General features: G+C 46.1%; 1 protein-coding gene across 1 annotated transcript; it reads left to right on the plus strand.

Moving 5' to 3' along the window:
- Positions 1-778: 778 nt before the first annotated feature.
- ARMC12 (armadillo repeat containing 12) lies at positions 779-13,791 on the plus strand. The gene is made up of 6 exons (XM_024558001.3): positions 779-1,958; positions 2,464-2,609; positions 2,818-2,952; positions 11,490-11,663; positions 11,779-11,850; positions 13,423-13,791. Exons 1-6 carry the CDS (start codon positions 1,715-1,717, stop codon positions 13,753-13,755), a joined length of 1,104 nt encoding a protein of 367 aa, XP_024413769.2. The 5' UTR covers positions 779-1,714; the 3' UTR covers positions 13,756-13,791.
- The last annotated feature ends 6,560 nt before the right edge of the window (positions 13,792-20,351 follow it).

A 20,351-nucleotide genomic window follows, 5' to 3' on the forward strand; every position in this document is an offset into this window, starting at 1 on the left:
AAGGTTGCAGTATCAAATCCATGGATTGGTGAGACCAGTAGCTCTGGGTCACACCCCAGAAAAGGGCAGGGACCTTGTTCTGAAGGGTCTATCCACAGGTCTACCAGGGTAACCTTGGCACCTAAAACAGTCCTCATCAGACAGGCGTTCCCTTCCTGGAGTTCATGGGTGGTGATAGTTGTCCCATGGCCGAGAGGAGGCCTGTGGGGGCCTCTTCTCCGTGCAGGGGTAGGCTACATGGGGCTACGTGGGGCTGCCTGGAGCGATAGGAATGACTCGAGGAGGACCGAGGACGGCAGAGAGCAAGGAAGAGAATGGCTATGCAAGAGTGTTGCATGCAGCCAGGTATGATGGCGAAGGCTCTGGGTGGACAGGCCCGGCTGGCGGCATCATCCTTGCAGAGGCTGTTTTCCTATTTCTCCACCTCTTTCAAGGCCCAGTGCAGCCCAGGACCCAGAGCCTTCCAACAGGGGCTCACAGCCAGGCAGGCGAAGCCTGTTCTGGTGCAGCCACGCTCAGTGCTGTCTCTGGGCATGAGGCCGGCTTGGGGCCTGTCACCTCCTGGTTCTGTACCAGAAGGTGAAGTCAGCAGATGTGGGGAAGGAGGAGGAGAGAACGGTCTGGTCTCACCTGCCCCATCCTAGTGGGGAAGATCAAGGCCTCCCAAGCCTCTCATCTTCCAGGGTGGTGGCATGTGAGTCAGAGGAGGCCTCATGCCTCATCCTGCTCTGTGGTGGTAGTGGGGATGGATTGGGGTGGGGGGGGGTTGGAACATGGAACTCAAAAGTTAGGCCCCCATAGTTTAAAGGCACAGACCTACCTAAATTTTAACGCTGGGGTTTCAGAATGGTAGGTCTGGATCTCCTCAGGTTGCAAATGCAGAAACTGAGACCCAGGCAAGGGCAGTCTGTTTGTCGTCTGGGGTCACACTGGTTAAATGGGCCTGGAGCCCCTGTATCCAGATTCTGTGTCACTGGTCTGCCTTCAAGTCCTCAAAGAATGACAGAAGTCATGACTTGAGCACCTACTAAGTACAGGATTGTGCTGGATGTTGGAGTTCAGACAACTGCCATTGAGAGTTTTTGGTACCTCAGGTAAATAAATACACATTATATAGGAGAACATGCAGATGCTGAAAGATGACGGGTTTGCCTCCAGACTCTGCAGAACTTTTTAAGGTGTGTCCCTCTTCTCAGAGGGGCCCTACCTGCAGAAGCACCTGAGGCCCCGCAGTGGATCTGTGGCGAAGAGATGGAAGATAGGAGGGCCAGGGAAGAGAGGGAACTGGGGCTGCCAGTGGACACGTCCCAAACACCCCTCCCGGAAACTTCCAAAGGCCCAGCCCACAAATTGGGCCTCTGCTGCCCTCTAATGGAAGAAAGGCAGCCTCCGGAGCTGCCCGCTGGGGCCCCACTAACCTGACTCCCCTGAAGAAGAGGGGTTGTGGATATCCTTCCTGCTCTAGGCTTTTTTAAACCCGTAATCTCTTGGTCTTCATTTCCTACAGCCTCTAAGTTAAACTTTCCTTCCAAGCACCTCTTTCTGTTCTGTTTCCCGACCACCCTCCATCCCACCATTTCTCCCATTTCCTTTGTTGCCTGGGTTCCGATTCTGGGACTCTGGTTCCTGGCCCTGCCAGAGTTCTGGTTCCGGAAGGCCCTTACCCAGTGCCTCGGGCCTAGCTCCCACCTGGGTGCAAGGCAGTGCTGAGGACATGGGCAAGAGCGTCCAGCAGTGCCTGGGGCAACTGGACATCCGCAAAAGTGTAGTGGGCCTGGCCACGGGTGCCGGGGCCATCTACCTGCTCTACAAGGCCATCAGAGCTGGCATGAAATGCCAGCCGCCCCTCTCCACCACCTCGCCCATCTGCATCGCCCGTGAGTGTCCGGGCCCTGGGGAGAGGGCTCAGCCCCAAGAGCCACCTGCTCCCGAGGCCTCCAGTATGGGAGGGCCCAAAGGTGACTCCTTCAAGATCCTCCTTCCCCTTCCTCCTTTCCATCTTCCTTAAACCCACTCTAGCTCAGGGTGCCTGGGTAGTGAGTGGATAGCACCTCGGGGCTCCTCGGGGCTCCTCGGCAGGCCTTCATAATCTACATTCACTCTAGCTTCCAGGTGAGGATTGAAAAAGCACTCCCTCTGCAACTTTTTATTGCCATCTGCTGGAATATCATTGCCATGTACTAATTATGATGAAATAGTACACGTTACTGCCTATGCCAGGAAATTGTTGTAGTAGATACTAAACACTGTAACGCTTATTATATGAATGATGCAGCGTTAGGTATGATGCCTCGTGCAGAACACACCCTGTTCCACTGTACATGGTGGTCCTGCATGGGGCGAGCCAACTCTTCAGAAAAGGCAAGACAGCTTTGTCCCCAGGTCCTTCTGCCCCTCTTCCCAACCCCATTCTTTCATCACTTCTGAGTCCACAGCCTGAGCGGGGCTGGGTTGGCTGTCTAGGCCTGGCAATCGAGCGAGAGCGGCACGGGCGGGACTCCGGGGAGCTCCGGAGGCTTCTCAACTCTTTGGAGTGCAAACAGGATGAGTACGCCAAGAGCATGATCCTGCACAGCATCACCCGCTGCGTGTACTTGCTGGAGGCCGAGGTGAGGGAAGGGAAGTAGGAGGGCCCTCCTCGTCAGCCTGGCCCCTGGGGGCTACAGCTACCCCTGCCCCTTGACTGTGTCCTGGGACCTTTCTCTCTGGCTGATGTTGGCGGGAGGGTTGTGCTGACAGGTCTTGGTGACATGGGGGACGGGGTGGGGGGTCCCAGGATGGGCACTTCCGCCTCTTCCTCTCCCCCGCATCCCCTAGGCCTCTGCTTGTACTACTGATGACATTGTGCTGGTGGGCTCCATGCTGGATGACAAGGACAACAGTGTCAAGATCCAAGCTCTGAACACACTTAAAGCGTTCTCTGGCATCAGAAAATTCAGGCTCAAAATTCAGGTGAGCCCAGGGGCAGGGGGTGGGGCGAAGGACCCAGACGCCTGCAGTCCTTGGGTCCTTTAATGGTCATGGGGTAAGGTCCCGTTCCAGAAGCTTATCTGGGTCCGAGTTCATAACCCAGAAATAGCTTTTTCCTTAGAAATAAGTGTGAAAATGGAGTATTGCTGACCCCCAAACAGCAGAATATCCCCTGAGGTCCTTTCTGACACCAACCAACTCTGTGACACCAACTGGGTGTTCCACACTTCAATGCCGACACTACCTGGAGCTAGCGCAGACCCCCAGGGGAGGGGCTTAGTCCCACCAGACTGCCCCCCCCCCACTCCAGCTGCTAGTAACAAGTCGCAGTGCTTCTGACTGACCGGCTATAAATTCGGAGGTTCTCATGACCCCCTTTTTCAGGTTTGCTAATTCACTAGAACGACTGTCAGAATGCAAGAAAACACTATTTACATTTACTGGTTTATTATAAAAGACACAACTGGGGAGCAGCAGCCAGTGGAAGAGATGCGTGAGGCCAAGTATGGGGGAAGGGTCAGAGATTTCACCCCTTCTCTGTCACGCCTCCCTCCTAGCACCTCTGTGTGCTCAGCCCAGAGGTTCTCGGAACCCTGTCACTTGGGACTGTTTCTGGGGATGTCATTATGTAGGCACGATTGATTTGTCATTGGCCATTGGAGATTGAACTCAATCTGTAGCCCCTCTTTTCTCCCCAGAGGTCAGGGGTGGGGCTAAAAGTCTCAACCCTCTAATCATGGCTTGGTCTTTCTGTGCACCAGCCCCCCATCCAGAAGCTATCTAGGGTTGTGCCACAAGTCGTCCCATTAGCATAGACCCAGGGGTGATGGAAAGGGACTCATTGTGAGTAACAATCGACCTTCCAATCGGGAAATTGCAAGAATTTTAGGAGCTCTGTGTCCGGAACCAGGGACCAAGAGCAGATGTAGTGTCATACCACAGCCCCCAGGTGGTGCTGGTGAGAGGCTGGTGGCTGGGCCCCTGCCGCCTTCCCTGCCACCATGTAGAGATATAGCCCACCAGATGTCAGTTCCCCAGCTTCCTGCTAGCAGGCCTCAGCCTTACCTGTTTCCACACCCATCCCTTCCTGCTGGTGCCATGAACACATGGCTCCTTCCTGTCTGCGGTCAATGTTAGTCTCCGTCTTGGGTCCCATCCCATCCTTGAGGGCCTCTCCCAGCCATCCTGTCTGTCTGAGGTGGCTGCTCCTGCTCCTTGCCATTGTATTCAGCATGCCCTAGTCCCTCCCTTCTTAAAAAAGCACAACGAAAAAAAATCTCTTCCTTGACCTCCAAACTTCTAACATATGGTCTCCCTCTCCCAAATTGAAAATACGTGAAGTATTTAAAACTTAAAAACACTGTATGTGTCCAGTAGAAAGGATACCAATAGAACAAAACAGGAATGACCAGGACCCAGGCTAAGAACTAGAACATGACCAATAGGTTAGATGCCCTTCCCCTACCAGAGGCTATCATTTCCCTGCATTTTGCTCATCATTCCCTTGACTTCCTGGTAGCTGCGCCATATCTGCATGGACCATCTTATATTGTAGCAGGGCACGGCAGACAATGAATAGGGAAAATATGGTTTGGAATGTTTAAGCTTCCTGTATCTGGGAGTATGAAGTTTGTATTGTGTGGTTTGCTTTTTCTCCCTCGACATTGAAAGATCCAACCATATTGCTGTGGGAAGCTCTGTTTCCTTCTTTCCCACCACGATTTTATGTATCCACTTGCCCACAGGTAGGCATTTGAGTAGTTTGCATTTTTTGTGCTGTGAACACATCTGTCGCAGGGATGTGGGGACTTTCTCCAGGAAGGCCTGTGTGCAGGAGGGCAATGGCTGGGTGGAAGGGTGTGCCCAGCTTCTCATGAAGGGTTGTATCCGTGTACACCCTCCACCAGCCCTGATGAGTGTTCCCGTGGCATCATTTCCTTCCCTACCCTTGCTATGTCCACACTTTAATTTTTTGGCCTCAAACTCTATTTGGGGCAAAAAAAGTTTCTAGGTCTTCACTTCCTTGCGCCCTCTCCACCCTGGCCCGCTCAGTTTCCCAAAGGCTGTAACTCCCAAGCGTATTGGAATTGCCTGGAGAGCTGGTTGGGAATGAAGGTTTCGGGCCCCATACCCAGCGTGCAGTTCAACAGGTGAGCCGTGTTTTTCACAAGTCCCTGGGCACCACTGTTCCTTCTCTCCCCAGGGTCTGTATCCTGAGGTCCTGAACCCTGTTTCTCCTCTCTCCCTGTGAAGACAGCCACCCCCTGGCCTCAGTTTTCATCTAGGTGTGCATCTCTGTCCACAGCTTGGGGTTCCTCTGACCTCCAGACCCGTGGCCAGCTGCTCCACTTAGACAGCCCTTTAACCCAACACATTCAAAATGGAGCTCGTCCCCATTCCCTAAGTCAGATCTCTCCAGAGGGGTCTGATCCCATCACCCTCATGCTTGCTCTTCTTGAGGCTCTCCACCTCCTTGCCCCACCCCCCAGCCATTTACACTGTATGTTTCATGCTGTCCCACTCCTGGCCTTTGCACCTGCTGTTCTCTCTGCCTGAAACCCCTTCCTAGGCTTGCTGACTCCCACTGTCCTTCAAATCTTAGGAGACAGCCAGGGGTGGGGGCAGGAAGGAGTAGGGTTCTAGTGGGAATGCTGTGGTCCTCACTCTAGGATTCTTGTCTCCCTTTTATGTGGCTCACAAAGGTACAGCTTGTGAGGTTACCTGTCTTGGGTGATACCTCTAGGTCCAAGCATCTTCCATCTCTGAGCCCAAGACCCCTTTATCCATTCAACAAATGTCTACTGAGCACGCACTTTGCACCAAGGCACTGTGCTAGGCACTGGAGAAATAGCAGTGAACAGAATGGGAAAGATCCCTGTACCAGTGGAACTTCTGTTCTAGCAGGCAAGGCCAGGCAGGCAGGCAGTACACAAATAAGGAAACTATGACAAGTGCTATGGCGAAAAATACAATCAAAAACGTTGGTAAGGAAGGCTGGGATGGACGTGGTGGTCTTCATTAAGATCTAGTGCTTGATGAAGAGTTTGTAGAAATGACACCAAAAAGCATGATCTATAAAATAAATGTATAGCCCTGGCCGGTGTGGCTCCTTGGGTTGAGCGCTGGCCTGCAAACCAAAGGGTCGAGTCCCAGTCAGGACACATGCCTGGGTTGCGGGCCAGGTACTGACTAGGGGGCACGTGAGAGGCAACCACACATTGATGTTTCTCTCCCTGCCCTCCCCTTTCTCCCAAAATAAACAAATAAATAAAATCTTTAAAAAATAGTAACTTCTCATTTAAAAAAGATAAGGGAAATATATAAATTGGACTTTATCAAAATCAAAAACATTTGCTTTATGAAAGACCTTGTTCAGAGGATGCAAAAATAAGCTATGTACTGGGAGAAAATATTTGCAAACCACATATCTGACAAAGGACTCATGTCTAGATTATATGAAGAGCTTTCAAAACTCAATATTAGAAACATCATCCAATTAGAAAATGGGCAGAAGACGTGGCGATACTTCACTGAAGAAGACATACAGATAGCAAATAAGCACATGAAAATACAGCACTAAATACTGGTGAAGATGTTGAGAAACGATTTCTCAAACGTTGCTGATGGGAATGTAGAATAGTTTGGCAGTTTCTTAAAAAATCTAACTCTACAAAAAATATATAACTATATATTTACCAACCAGCATTTGCACTCCTGGGCATTTATCGTAAAGAAATGAAAACTTGAATTTGCACAAGAACCTGTATATAATTATTTATAGAATCTTCATTTGTAATAGTCGAAAATGAAACAACCAAAATGTGTCTCATTAGATAAATAGTTAGACAAGCTGGTAGTTCATACCACGAAACACTACTCAGTAATAAAAAGGAATGAACTATTGATGTATTCAACAACTTGGATGAATTTCAAGAGCATTATACTGAGTGAAAAAAAATCTCAGATGGTCACAAAGTATAATACGATTTCTACACCATTCTCCAAGTGTCAAAATTGTAGGACAAAAGGCAGATTAGCTGTTGCCGGTGGTTAGGGCTGATTGGGTGGGACTATAAGGGGTCCCACGAGGAAGACCTTTGGGGTGATGTGCCAATTCTGGTGGAATCTGTTGATTGCAGTGGCGGTTACATGAATCTACACGTGTGATAAAATGACATAGAATTATACACACACATTGTACCGACACCAGTTTCCTAGTTTCGATATTGTGTTAATATGGAAGATGTGGCCATTGAGGGAAACTGCGTGAAAAGCACACAGGCCCTCTCTGTACTATTTTTGCAACTTCCTGTGAATTCATTATTATTGGAAAACAAAAAGTTTAAAAATAAAAAGTGTTAACGTGACAGTGGTATGGAGAAAAGAGATGGGGGACAAGAAAGACTGGGCGGAGTGGTGTGGTGGTTTTAAAGGAGGTGGACGGGGGAGGCCTCACGGGGGTGACGTTAAAGTCCTGAAGGAGGTGAGAGTGAGCTATGAACAAGGAGTGAGAGCATCCCAAGTAGAGGGAACAGCCAACGCAAGAACCCCAAAATAAGTGTGTACGTGGCACATTCTAGGAATAGCTAAGAGGCCATTGTGACGGGAACTGTGGAAGCCAAAGAGAGAATAGAGGAGGCCGAAGTAATAATACTGGGGGAAGCGGGGAAGATTGTATTGGATCAGAATCCACTGTAAGGACTTCAGCTTTTACCCTCAATGAACTAGGGACTCTTTTTAAAAAATATTTTATTTGTTTATTTTTAGAGAGAGGGGAAGGAAAGGAGAAGGAGAGGGAAAGAAACCTCAATTTGTTGCCTCTCATATGTGCCCCAGTTGGGAACCGAACTGCAACCCAGGCATGTGCCTTGACCAGGAGTTGAACCAGCAACCTTTTGCTTTGTGGGACAATGACCGACCAACTGAGCCACACCGGTCAGGGTTGAACTAGGGACTCTTGAACAGACGAGTGGCATGTCTAACAAGTCTTCTGTTCTGAAAACAAATATGGGGTTGGAGTGGTGGAAGCAGGGAGACAGGAGGCTATTGCAGAAATCAGATGAGAGAACAGTGTCTTGGAACAGGGTGGTAGAAGGTGGGTGGTGAAAAGTGGCTTAATTTTTAATAGATATTTAAAATTTATTTTATTTTTTAAATTATATTTTATTGATTATTCTATTACAGTTGTCCCAATTTTTACCCCTTTGCCCCTCTCCACCCAGCCCCTTCTCCACTCGCTCAGGCAATCCCCACACTGCTGTCCATGTCCATGGGTCATGCATATATGTTCTTTGGCTACTCTGTTCCCTATGCTGTACTATACCTCTCCATGGCTATTCTGTAACTACCAATTTATACTTCTTAATCCCTTCACCTTTTCTGCCCATCCTCCTGACTCCCATCCTATCTGGTAATCATCAAAACTTTCTTTATATCTATGATTCTGTTTCTGTTCTGCTTGTTAGCTAATTTTATATTTTAGATTCAATTGTTGATAGATATGTACTTATTGACATTTTATTGTTGATATTTTTGATTTTCTTTTTCTTAAATAAGTCCCTTTAACATTTCATATCATAATGGTTTGGTGATGATGAACTCCTCTAGGTTTTTCTTGTCTGGGAAGCTCTTTATCTGCCCTTTGATTCTAAATGATAGCTTTGCTGGGTAGAGGAATCTTGGTTGTATGTCCTTGCTTTTCATCACTTTGAATATTTCTTGCCAGTACCGTCTAGCCTGCAAAGTTTCTTTTGAAAAATCAGCTGACAGTCTTATGGGAACTCCTTTCTAGGTAACTAACTGCTTTTCTCTTGTTGCTTTTAAGATTCTCTCTTTGTCTTTAACCTTTGGCATTTTAATTATGATGTGTCTTGGTGTAGGCCTCGTTGGGTTCATCTTGTTTGGTACTCTCTGTGCTTCCTGGACTTGTATGTCTGTTTCCTTCACCAAGGTAGGGGCGTTTACTGTCACTATTTTTTCAAATAGTTTTTCAATTTCTTGCTCTCTCTTTGCCTTCCAGCACCCCCATGATGTGAATGTGGGTGTGCCTAAAGTTGTCCCAGAGGCTCCTTATACTGTCCTCATTTTTTTGGATTCTTTTTTTTCTGATAAAACGAATCAGAAATTCTATCCTCCCCACCAAATCAGCCCTAAGCACTGGCTGTTCTGATTGGGTGTTTTTTGCTTTCTTATATTCCAAGTTGCTGATTTGATACTCAGTTTCATCCACTCTACTGTTGATTCCCTGTAAATTGTTCTTCATTTCAGTTGTATATCCCTCATTTTCGACTGGTTCTTTTTAATGGTTTCCAAGTCATTTTTTATGCTGTTGAAGTTCTCTCTGAATTCATCTCCTCTTCCTTTAAGTTCCTTGAGCATCCTTATGTTCAAAACCAGTGTTTTGAACTCTGCATCTAGTAGCTTGCTTGTCTCCATTTTGTTTACTTCTTTTTCTGGAGTTTTGTTCTGTTATTTCATTTGGGCCATGTTTCTTTGTCTCCTCATTTTGGCAGCCTCCCTGTGTTTGTTTCTATGTAATAGGTGGAGCTGCTATGTCTCCCAGGTTTGGAAGTGTGACCTAATGTAGTTGTCCTGTAGGGCCCAGTGGTGCAGCCTCCCCTCTCACCCAAGCTGGGTACTTGAAGTGTGCCCTTCAGGTAGGCTGACTACCCCTCCTCTTGTAGTTAAGCCTTAATTACTGTTGACAGGTCAATGAGAGTGATTTACCCTGGCTGATCAGCTGGAAGGATTGGCTGTGACCACTGACCACCAACCTCTGGCTACTCTGGAGGCTCAGCTGTGTAGGGGCCCACTCCACAAAGCAGGACTTTCTTCAGCAGGGCTCTGGTGCCCACTGAGTTCACCCCTTGAGTCTGTCACTTGTGGAGTGGTTGGCTGGAGCTCCAATGTAGTCTGTAGCCTTCCACTGGGTGCACAGGCTCTGGAGCTTCCCGGGAGGTGCAGGCCAAGGTCAGCTACTGCCTGCCTTCTGTCCAGGGCCACCTAGCATAAGCTACAAAGCAATCTGCAGATGGCTGCTATTGTGCTAGGCTTGGAGGTGCCCCAGCGAGGCTAAGCTCTGAACCAAGGCCAGCTACTGGTGGGCCTGGGTCCACTTAGCAAGAGGTATAGAGCTTGCTGAGGCCAGATGCTGCTTGTTTGAGAGGATTTAGGAAAATCCGAAGCATGAGTCAAGACAAATCATTCATATGGAAAAGCCACTGGAAACATCTTGGGTGGGCCCAAAAGTTACATGCAGTGGAGCTTCAAGGAATCATCAGGGCAAATAGTGTGAGTCATGTTGATAGAGTTTCACATAATGTGCCCACCTGCCAGCTGAGTGGCTCTGCGCAGGGGCAGGTTCAGAAAAGGAACAATGGCCTCTGCCAACAGTTCTGTCTGGAAGGAAGCTGTCCCCCAGCTCTTCCCCTGATGCCAGACACTACAGTTCCTTGAAAGGCCTCTGGTGCATTTCAAGCTGCTGCCCTAGTGTTGGAGCTCACAGGGAGTGAGTCTGAGTAAGTCCATGCACGGGCCCTTTCAGAGGAACTGTCTGGGGATCCAGCAGTTTCTGTCTTCTACAACCTAAATTCCCACTAGTTTTACAACCAGAAGTTATGGGGACTTATCTTCCTGGCACTGGAACCTGGCTTGGGGGCCTGTTGTGGGACTGGGACCCCTCATTTTGAGATATCCCTCCCCACTTTTATCCACCACATGTGAGTGTGGGACCAGCCCTTTCTGCATCTCTGCCCCTCCTACCAATCTTGATGTGGTTTCTTCTTTAATTCCATAGTTGCAGGGCTTCCATTCAGCTTGATTTCTGGTGGCTCCGAGTGATGGTCGTTCTGTAGTTTAGTTGTAATGTTGATGCGGGTACGTGAGGAGGCGAGCCGTGTTTACCTAGGCCTCCATCTTTGTTCTCTCCTGTTGATAGATTTTGAAGGTACAGCCAAAAGGGTTTTCTAAAGGGTTGGAAAAAGACTGTGAGAAAGAAAGTAGTTAAGGAGGACTATAGGTATTTGGCCAGATTTTTGGCAGGAAGGCATAACAGACAGCTGAGAAAGGGAAGATGGTGGAAGTAGCAGGTCTGAGGTTGGCAGTGTGTTAACTCTGAGAGGCCTATTACACATTTTGGGAAAGAGGTGGAATTGTTGCCTGAATATATAACAAGGTCAGGGACAGGCCTGGAACAAACTTGAAAGGCATCAGCATAGGGATAATACTTAACACTCAGCCTGGATGGTATCACTAAGGGAGTGATGAAGATAAAGAAGAGGGGTTGGACAGAAGAACCAGGAAAGAAGTCTGTGAAAGAGAGGCCAAGTAAAGAAAGAATTTCAAGAATATGGGAATGGTCAACTAGGTAAAATCATGTTGGGCATTTAAGTTAGAGGGAATTGTCTACTGAGTTCAACTCAGGCATCATGGGCGGGGGCCAGGAAGTGTGAAGGCAGAGGCTGGGGTAGTGTTGGAGATCATGATCTAAAAGCAGACTCCTCTTCTCTTCCCTCCCCCAGGAACACTTCGTCAAGGTCCTGGAACTGATATCCACCATCTGGGACTCAGATCTACATGTTGCAGGCCTCAGGCTCCTCAACAACCTTCCACTGCCTGACTTTGTGCACCCACAGCTGCGACGGGTGATGCCCGCCTTGATGGAGATTCTTCAGTCGGACTATATCCTGGCACAGGTGCCTCAAGGCCATGGCCCAGGCCCTGCCTTCCTGACCAGCCCTGGCACAGCATCTAGAGGGAGGAGGCCCAGACTCACCTGCCTTCTCATGCTTTACTATTTCCTTTATTTAGGTACAAGCCATACGACTGCTGAGCTACCTGGCACAGAAGAATGACCTTCTCTATGATATTCTCAACTGCCAGGTGAGAAGGGAAGTGATGAGGGGCTGAGGGACGCCAACTCAGATACTGGGGAAGGAAGACCTGTGGATTCTCCAGACAGACTTAGCCCTGACAAGATTGTCTTGTTCCTCTTCCTGCCTCTGCACTAGATACATTGAAAACCACTCTCTCTTCTGTTATCCCAGTAGAATCAGAATCAATTTTGTTGGGCCCTGGCTGGTGTGGCTCAGTGGACTGTGTGCCGGCCTGCAAACTAAAGGGATGCTGTTTTGATTCCCAGTCAGGACACATGCCTTGGTTGCGGGCCAGGTCCCCAGTGCGGGGGCACGTGAGAGGCAACCACACATTGATGTTTCTCTCCCTCTCTTTATCCCTTCCTTCCCCTCTCTCTAAAAATAAATTAAAAAAAAAAAAAGAATTTTGTTGGGAGGGGGATCTTCTTTGAAGGATTTTCTAAACTCTGAAAATCAGGAACAGGTGACAAAACAAAAGTTAATGTAGTTATTTTAATATCAGGGAAAAGCTACTAATAACAAAAACCATTATTAGGAATAGACAAGGTTGCTACATAATAATTGATCTTTCAGAAGGATAAATCAACTCTAAACTTACATGAACCTAATAATATAATCTCAAAATATAGATGACAAAACTTAATAGAATTATAAGGAAAATTTTTTCTCCTCTTTTCATGTTTTATTGAGGTGTAGTTAACAGATAACATAGTGAGATATCTAAAGCATACATTGTGGTGAGCTGATAATATGTATGCATTGTGAAGGCTTCCCCCCAGCTAGTCAGTTACCACACCCATCAGTCACCTCACATGTTTTCTTGGGGAGGGTGAGAACATTTAAGTTCTAATCTCTTAGAAGATTTCCATTATATAACACAGTGTTATCCACTATAGACACCATGTTTTACATTAAATCTATCTCCCACCCCCAACCGCTGGCAACCGTCTCTCTCTGTTTCTGTGAGTTTGACTTTTCTTTCTTTTAAATTCCATGTAAAAATAAAAGTGATACCAGGCAGTATTTGTCCTTCCCTGTCTGGCTCATCTCATTTAACACAATGTCTTCCAGGTCCGTCCGTGTTGTCACAAATGGCAGGGTTCCCTCCTCTCTCAGAGTTGAATAATTATAAAGAAAAACGGACACGTCCACTAACTACCACAGTGAAGATTTGGAAGATTTTAACTACTCTTCCAGCAACTAATAGATAAAAACCTAAAACTAGTTAAGGGTATACTTACTGGTAATAATACAAATAAGCTCGAGCCATTAGACAAGCCCAGAACATTCTATACTTGGTAAATACACACTCCCCTCAAACACACAAAATATTTTATCAAAATTAACCACATATTAAAGTATGTGATAACATATTTCCTAGAATCAGTCTTATTACCAAATTACTCATGTTTTACGACCATAATGTAGTTATGTTAGAGAATGATAATGAAAGGAAAACTAAAAAAATCCCATAGAGTTGAATCTGGGACTTAAGTATATTGGGGAGTTGAGGCAATAGGAAGATGAAAGGAGAACCTTGGGGCTTACTTTGGATTTCCTCGCTCCATCCCCATCACAGGTGCACTCCAACTTCCTGAACCTGTTCCAGGCCACACAACCGGGGAGCCTGCTGTTCGAAGTGCTGGTGTTTGCAGAGCGGCTGAGTGAGGGCCGGAACACACCTCACTACCGTGCGGTGAAATGGCACTACAACGAGCAGTCTCTGCACGAAGCCCTCTTCGGGGACGAGTCCCGACTGGCAGACCGGCTGCTCGCCCTGGTCATCCACCCAGAGGAGGAGGTTCAGATCCAGGCTTGCAAGGTCATAGTCAGCCTGCAGTGCCCCCAGGACGTGCGTGTGCGACCCTCCTCCTGCCGGACCAGTAATTCCTACTTTAATAATGGGGAATAAAATTAAGGAGAGCCAATAAATGAGTGTGGGAGAGAAGCTCGAGGGGCAGTGTCTGTTCAGGCCTTCCAGGGCTGGGGAGAGATTTCGTCCAGCATAACCCCTGCGCTAGAGCATGGTAAAGCTGGGCACACCCCCCCAAAACACACCCCCACGTCCCTGTGTAGGGCACAGACTCCCTTCTTGCTTCCACCGTTCAAGTTGCAATGTGAAGCCAAGCCTTTCAGGTAGCTTCAGGGAGAAGGCAAGTTTGGAGACTGAAGCCAAAGATCATCAACAAAAGATAGTAGAACATTGGATTACTCAGGATGGGCTAGGCTGTGCCTCAGTAACAAATGACTTCCAAATTTTAGCAGCTTCAAGGTGATCAAGGTTATTTCTTATTCACACTATGTGTCCATCGGGTATGTGTCAGGGTGGAAGAAGGGCAAGTGTCTGTCTCACATCATCGTCTCTCAGGGACCCAGGCTGAGGGTGGCTCCCCACTGTGTCGCTGCATCTCCAAGAGAAGGCAGAGGAAATGTGGCAGTGGTCACTGGCTCTTAAAGTTCCACCAGAAGTGACGCTTACCACTTGTGTGCACACTTCACTGGCCACAGGGCATAGGGGAGATCAGTCTTACTATATGTCCAAAGGACAATTGAAAATCTTTGGTGACGGGGGATTTAGGAAGATGGCGGCGAGATAGGTGGGAGTGGAATCCACTTCCCCTCAACGCCAGTGAAATACCTAGCTGATCTGAGGAGCAGAGCAAACAGCCGATGGTATTCCAGCATATATGAAGATCGGAGACCAAAGATAAGAGGACATTGAAAGATCTGACGGTAAGAGGAGTGCTTAAGGACAATAAGGTCCCCAGGACTTGCACAGGGACCAGGGTGGCTGAAGCCCTGGCCCAGGCGCAGGGTCTGCTGCAGGATTCTTGGGAGAGAGCCAGGCTGAGCTGTGTGAGCAGTCAGGTACATGTTTGGACCAGGGGGGCTTGAATAGTAAGAATTTCTCAAAAAGAAAAAGAAAATAAGAGGCACCCAGCGGCTAATTAGAGAAATCTCTGCAGCAGCCTAGGCCTCTGGTGCCCCTCCCCGCTCAGCCCCTGGACGGTGAAAGTGGGACAAGCAGCCCCGGCACTCACCTGAAGCCCCTTTGCGCGCACCCAGATTAGTGGAGTGGGGGCCCACACTTGAAACCCCGGCTGGCCGCCCACACCTGAAACCTCGGGTGGGTGCGCACTGGGAGCTGAGGCTAGCTGCCCCACCCACAGGCCCAAAGCAGCTGGATCTGCCCGCTGTGTGACTCAGGCCCAGAGCTGGGGACCAGCCAGCCGCACGCAACCCAGGCCCAAAGCAGCAGATCGGCTGATCAATGGCCTGGCTGCCCGTGAGGGGCCACACCTACAACTCCTACCTAACCCCTGTGCCCTGCAGGGCCTACTGGCTCTCTAGGACTAAGGCAGAACACCCAGCAGAGGGGAGCTGCAGGGCTAGGGGAGACTGCATGCCCCAGAAAGACTCGACCCAGTAGGGGGCTGAACTACCCCATAGCAGCACCGAGAGCCCCTAGCATCTAAGACAGCAAAGAGCAAGAAGGTGGAATGTGAGTTGCCCCTAATTGGTGCAACTCAAGGACAGCACAACTGGTGAACTAAAGGCCTAGTGGGGATCAGAAGGACACTGAGGAACTGGACTGAAGGCTGAACAACAGCGAAGAGTGTGGCTCAGGAAGGGAGAAAAGTGAAACCAATCCTTCCAACTACCCCCTCCCATTCCACAGACAGGAAGACCAGCAGAACTAACCTGATTGGTTTAAAGCCAGCAGAAGACTTTTTTTTTCTTTCCTCCTTTCCCCCTGAATTCCTTCTTCCTTTCTGTCCTCCTTTCTTTTTTTATATTCCTTCTACCTTCCATCCTTTACCTTTTTTATTCCTTCTTCCTGCCTTCTTTTATTTATTCTTTTGTTTTAATTTTTGTTAAAATTCCTTCTTATCTTGCCTCTGATCTTTCTTTATTCCTTCTTCCTTCCCTCCTTTCCTTTTCTATTCCCTTTTTCCCTCCTTCCCTTCTTTTTTTCTCCCCCCCCGTTTTTCTCTTTTTCCCACAGGTGAGACGACAAAACCTGGAGTGCTGAAAAGATCAGAGTTAGACCGTGTTACACCCATAAACGTCAGCTCAAGACCAGTGAGCACAGGAGATTAAGGAGACAGCACCACTGAATCCCATTGGCATTCTACCATAGAAGTTCATACCATAAACCCAGGGAGTCAGAATAGATCAATTTAAGAAGCAGAGGCTAACAAGAGTCTCACAAACAATGGGAAGACAAAGAAACAATCCCCAGATGAAAGGAAAGGAGGAAGCCTCAGAAAGAATGCTAACTGAAAAAGAGGCAAGTCAACTATCAGATACTGAGTTCAAAGTAATGGTTATAAGGAAGCTCACTGAGCTCTCTGAGCTCACAGAGAACTACCAGAAACTACAGGGAAACTACAATGAACTCACTGCAAACTATATCAACATGAAAAAGGAAATAGAAACTATCAACAAGGGCCAAGAGGAAATGAAGAATACAATTTCTGAATTGAAGAACACAGTAGAAGGAATGAAAAGCAGACTTGATGAAGCAGAGGATTGGATCAGCGAGCTGGAGGACAAAGTAGAAAAAAACACCCAGAAAGAGCAAGAAAAGGAAAAGAGGCTCAGAAAGAATGAAGAGGGATTAAGGGAAATGCAGGACAATATGAAACGTAACAATATCCGTATACTAGGAATACCAGAAGGAGAAGAAGAAGAGCAAGGGATAGAAAACCTGTTTGAAAAAGTAATGATGGAAAAGTTCCCTAATCTGATGAGAGAAAAAGTCACCCAAATCCAGGAAACACAGAGAGTCCCAAACAAGAGGAACCCAAAGAGGCCCACTGCAAGACACATCATAATTAAAATGGTAAAATTCCAAGACAAAGAGAGGATCTTAAAGGCAGCAAGGGAGAAACAGGAAGTAACATACAAGGGATCCCCAATAAGGTTAGCAACTGACTTCTCAATGGAAACGCTCCAAGCCAGAAGAGAATGGCAAAAAATATTCCAAGAAATGAGAAACAGAGGCCTGCAACCAAGACTACTTTACCCAGCAAGGCTCTCAATCAAGATAGAAGGCCAAATAAAGAGTTTCCCAGACAAAAGAAGTCTAAAAGAATACACTTCCACCAAACCAGCTCTGCAAGAGATGCTAAAGGGACTGCTTTAAGGAAAGGAAGGAAAAGAGAAAGAGAGAGGAACACAGGCAGGAAAAAATGGCAATGAATAACTACCTATCGATAATAACCTTAAACATAAATGGATAAAATGCTCCAATCAAAAGACATAGAATAGCTGAATGGATAAGAAAACATGACCCATACATATGCTGCCTACAAGAGACCCACCTCAGGACAAAAGACCTACACAGACTGAAAGTGAAGGGCTGGAAACAAATTTTCCAGGCAAATGGACAGGAAAAAAAAAGCAGGGGTAGCAATACTCATATCAGACAAAATAGACTTCCAAAGAAAGGCCATAAAGAGAGACCCAGAAGGTCACTTCATAATACTCAAAGGAAGAATCCACCAAGAAGACATAAACATTGTAAATATATATGCACCCAACATAGGAGCACCCAAATACATAAAGAAAATCTTGGAGGACTTCAAGAAAGATATTGACAGCAACACAATTATAGTAGGGGATTTTAACACCCCACTGGCAAAAATGGACAGGTCTTCCAAACAAAATATCAAGAAGGATATTGTGTCACTTAACAATACCCTAGATGAAATGGACTTAACTGATATATATAGAGCTTTTCATCCCAAAGAAGCAAAATACACATTCTTTTCAAGTGTACATGGAACTTTTTCAAAGATAGACCACATGATAGGACATAAAGCAAGCCTCAACAAATTCAAGAAAATTGAAATCATACCAAGCATTTTCTCTGACCACAAGGGACTGAGACTAGAAACCAACTCGAAAGGAAAAAAACCCAAACACTCAAAATCATGGAGACTGAATAGCATGCTATTAAACAATGAATGGGTCAAGAACGAGATTAGGGAAGAAATCAAAAACTTTCTGGAAACAAATGAAAATGAACTCACAACAACCCAAAACCTATGGGACACAGCAAAGGCAGTCCTGAGAGGGAAGTTCATAGCAATACAGGCCTACCTTAAAAAGATAGGAACATTTCAAACAAACAACCTAACACTACGCCTACAAGAACTCAAGGAACAACAACAAAGACAGCCCAGAGCAAGCAGAAGGAAGGAAATAACCAAGATCAGAGCAGAGTTAAATGACATAGAGACTAAAAGCACAATTCTAAGGATCAATGAATCCAGGAGCTGGTTCTTTGAAAAGATAAACAAAATCGACAAGGCTTTAAGTAGGCTCATCAAGAAAAAAAGAGAGAGGTTTCAAATAAACACAATTAGAAATGAAAGAGGAGAGATTACTACTGATACCACAGAAATACAAAGGATTGTAAGAAATTACTACGAAGAACTGTATGCCAAGAAATTGGAAAACCTAGGTGAAATGGACACATTTCTAGAAAAATATAATCTTCCAAAACTGAATGAAGAAGAAGCAGAAAACCTGAACAGACCAATAACAGCAGACGAAACTGAGGCAGTCATCAAAAAACTCCCAACACACAAAAGCCCTGGACCAGATGGTTTCACAGGAGAATTCTACAAAGCATTTATGGAAGAGCTAACCGCTATCCTTCACAGACTATTCAAAAAAATCCAAACTGATGGAAGACTCCCAAACTCTTTTTATGAAGCCAGCATCATCCTAATCCCAAATCCAGATAAAGACACAATGAAGAAAGAAAACTTCAGGCCAATATCGCTGATGAACATAGACGCTAAAATTCTCAACAAAATATTGGCAAACCGCATCCAGCAATACATTAAAAAGATCATACACCATGACCAAGTGGGATTCATCCCAGGGATGCAAGGATGGTACAATATTTGCAAATCAATAAACATAATACATCACATCAACAACAGCAAAGACAAAAATCACATGATCATATCAATAGATGTGGAAAAAGCATTTGATAAGGTACAGCACCCATTTCTGATAAAAACACTCAGCAAAGTGGGAATAGAGGGAACATTCCTCAACATAATAAAGGCCATATATGAGAGACCTACAGCCAACATCATACTCAATGGACAAAAACTTAGAGCTTTCCTACTAAGATCAGGAACAAGACAAGGATGCCCTCTCTCACCACTCCTATTCAACATAGTATTGGAAGTCCTAGCCACAGCAATCAGACAAGAAAAAGCAATAAAAGGCATCCAGATTGGAAAGAAGGATATGAAACTGTCACTGTTTGCAGATGACATGATAGTGTACATGGAAAATCCTATAGACTCCACCAAAAAACTACTCGACCTAATAAATGAATTTGGCAAAACAGCTGGATACAAAGTCAATACCCAGAAATCAAAGGCATTCCTGTATACCAACAACGAAACTGCAGAAATAGAAATCAGGAAAAAAATCCCATTTGATATAGCAACAAGAAAAATAAAGTACCTAGGAATAAACCTAGCCAAGGAGGTAAAAGACCTGTACTCAGAAAACTACACAACCCTGAAGAAAGAAATTAAGGAAGACACAAACAAATGGAAGCATGTATCATGCTCATGGATTGGAAGAATTAACATCATCAAAATGGCCATACTACCCAAAGCGATTTATAGATTCAATGCAATCCCTATTAGAGTACCCATGACATATTTCACAGATATAGAACAAACATTTCAGAAATTTATATGGAACAATAAACGACCCCGAATAGCTGCAGCAATTTTGAGAAAGAAGAACAAGGTAGGAGGGATCATAATACCTGATATCAAACTGCATTACAAGGCCACTGTAATCAAAACAGCCTGGTACTGGCATAAAAACAGGCACATAGACCAATGGAACAGAACAGAGAGCTCAAAAATAAACCCAAGTCTTTAGGGTCAATTAATATTTGACAAAGGAGGCAGGAGCATAAAATGGAGCAAAAATAGCCTCTTCAACAGATGGTGTTGGGAGATCTGGACAGCTACGTGCAAAAAAATGAAACTCGATCACCAACTGACGCCATACACAAAAATAAACTCAAGATGGATAAAAGACTTAAATATAAGTCGTAACACCATAAAAGTCCTAGAGGAAAACATTGGCAGGAAAGTCTCAGACATTCCATGCAGCAACATCCTCACAGACATGTGCCCTAAAGCAAGGGACATAAAGGAAAGAATAAACAAATGGGACCTCATCAAAATAAAAAGCTTCTGCATGGCTAAAGAAAACAGCACTAACATACAAAGAGAACCAACAGTATGGAAAAACATATTTGCCATTGATACCTCAGACAAGGGCCTGATCTCCAAAATATATAAAGAACTCACATGACTCCACTCCAGGAAGACAAACAACCCAATTAAACCATGGGCAAAGGACTTGAACAGACACTTCTCCAAGGAAGACATACAGAGGGCCCAGAGACATATGAAAAGATGCTCAGCATCACTAGCCATCAGAGAGATGCAA

The sequence above is a fragment of the Desmodus rotundus genome, chromosome 11, assembly GCF_022682495.2.
Source record: "Desmodus rotundus isolate HL8 chromosome 11, HLdesRot8A.1, whole genome shotgun sequence".
NCBI classification, from domain to species: domain Eukaryota; kingdom Metazoa; phylum Chordata; class Mammalia; order Chiroptera; family Phyllostomidae; genus Desmodus; species Desmodus rotundus.

Bases quoted from the DNA above. Each gene is read 5' to 3' on its own strand.
- ARMC12 (XM_024558001.3), top strand. From the start codon at position 1,715: ATGGGCAAGAGCGTCCAGCAGTGCCTGGGGCAACTGGACATCCGCAAA. The intron at 2,610-2,817 runs GTGAGGGAAGGG...CGCATCCCCTAG, and splicing joins TGTACTTGCTGGAGGCCGAG to GCCTCTGCTTGTACTACTGA. The intron at 11,851-13,422 runs GTGAGAAGGGAA...TCCCCATCACAG, and splicing joins ATGATATTCTCAACTGCCAG to GTGCACTCCAACTTCCTGAA.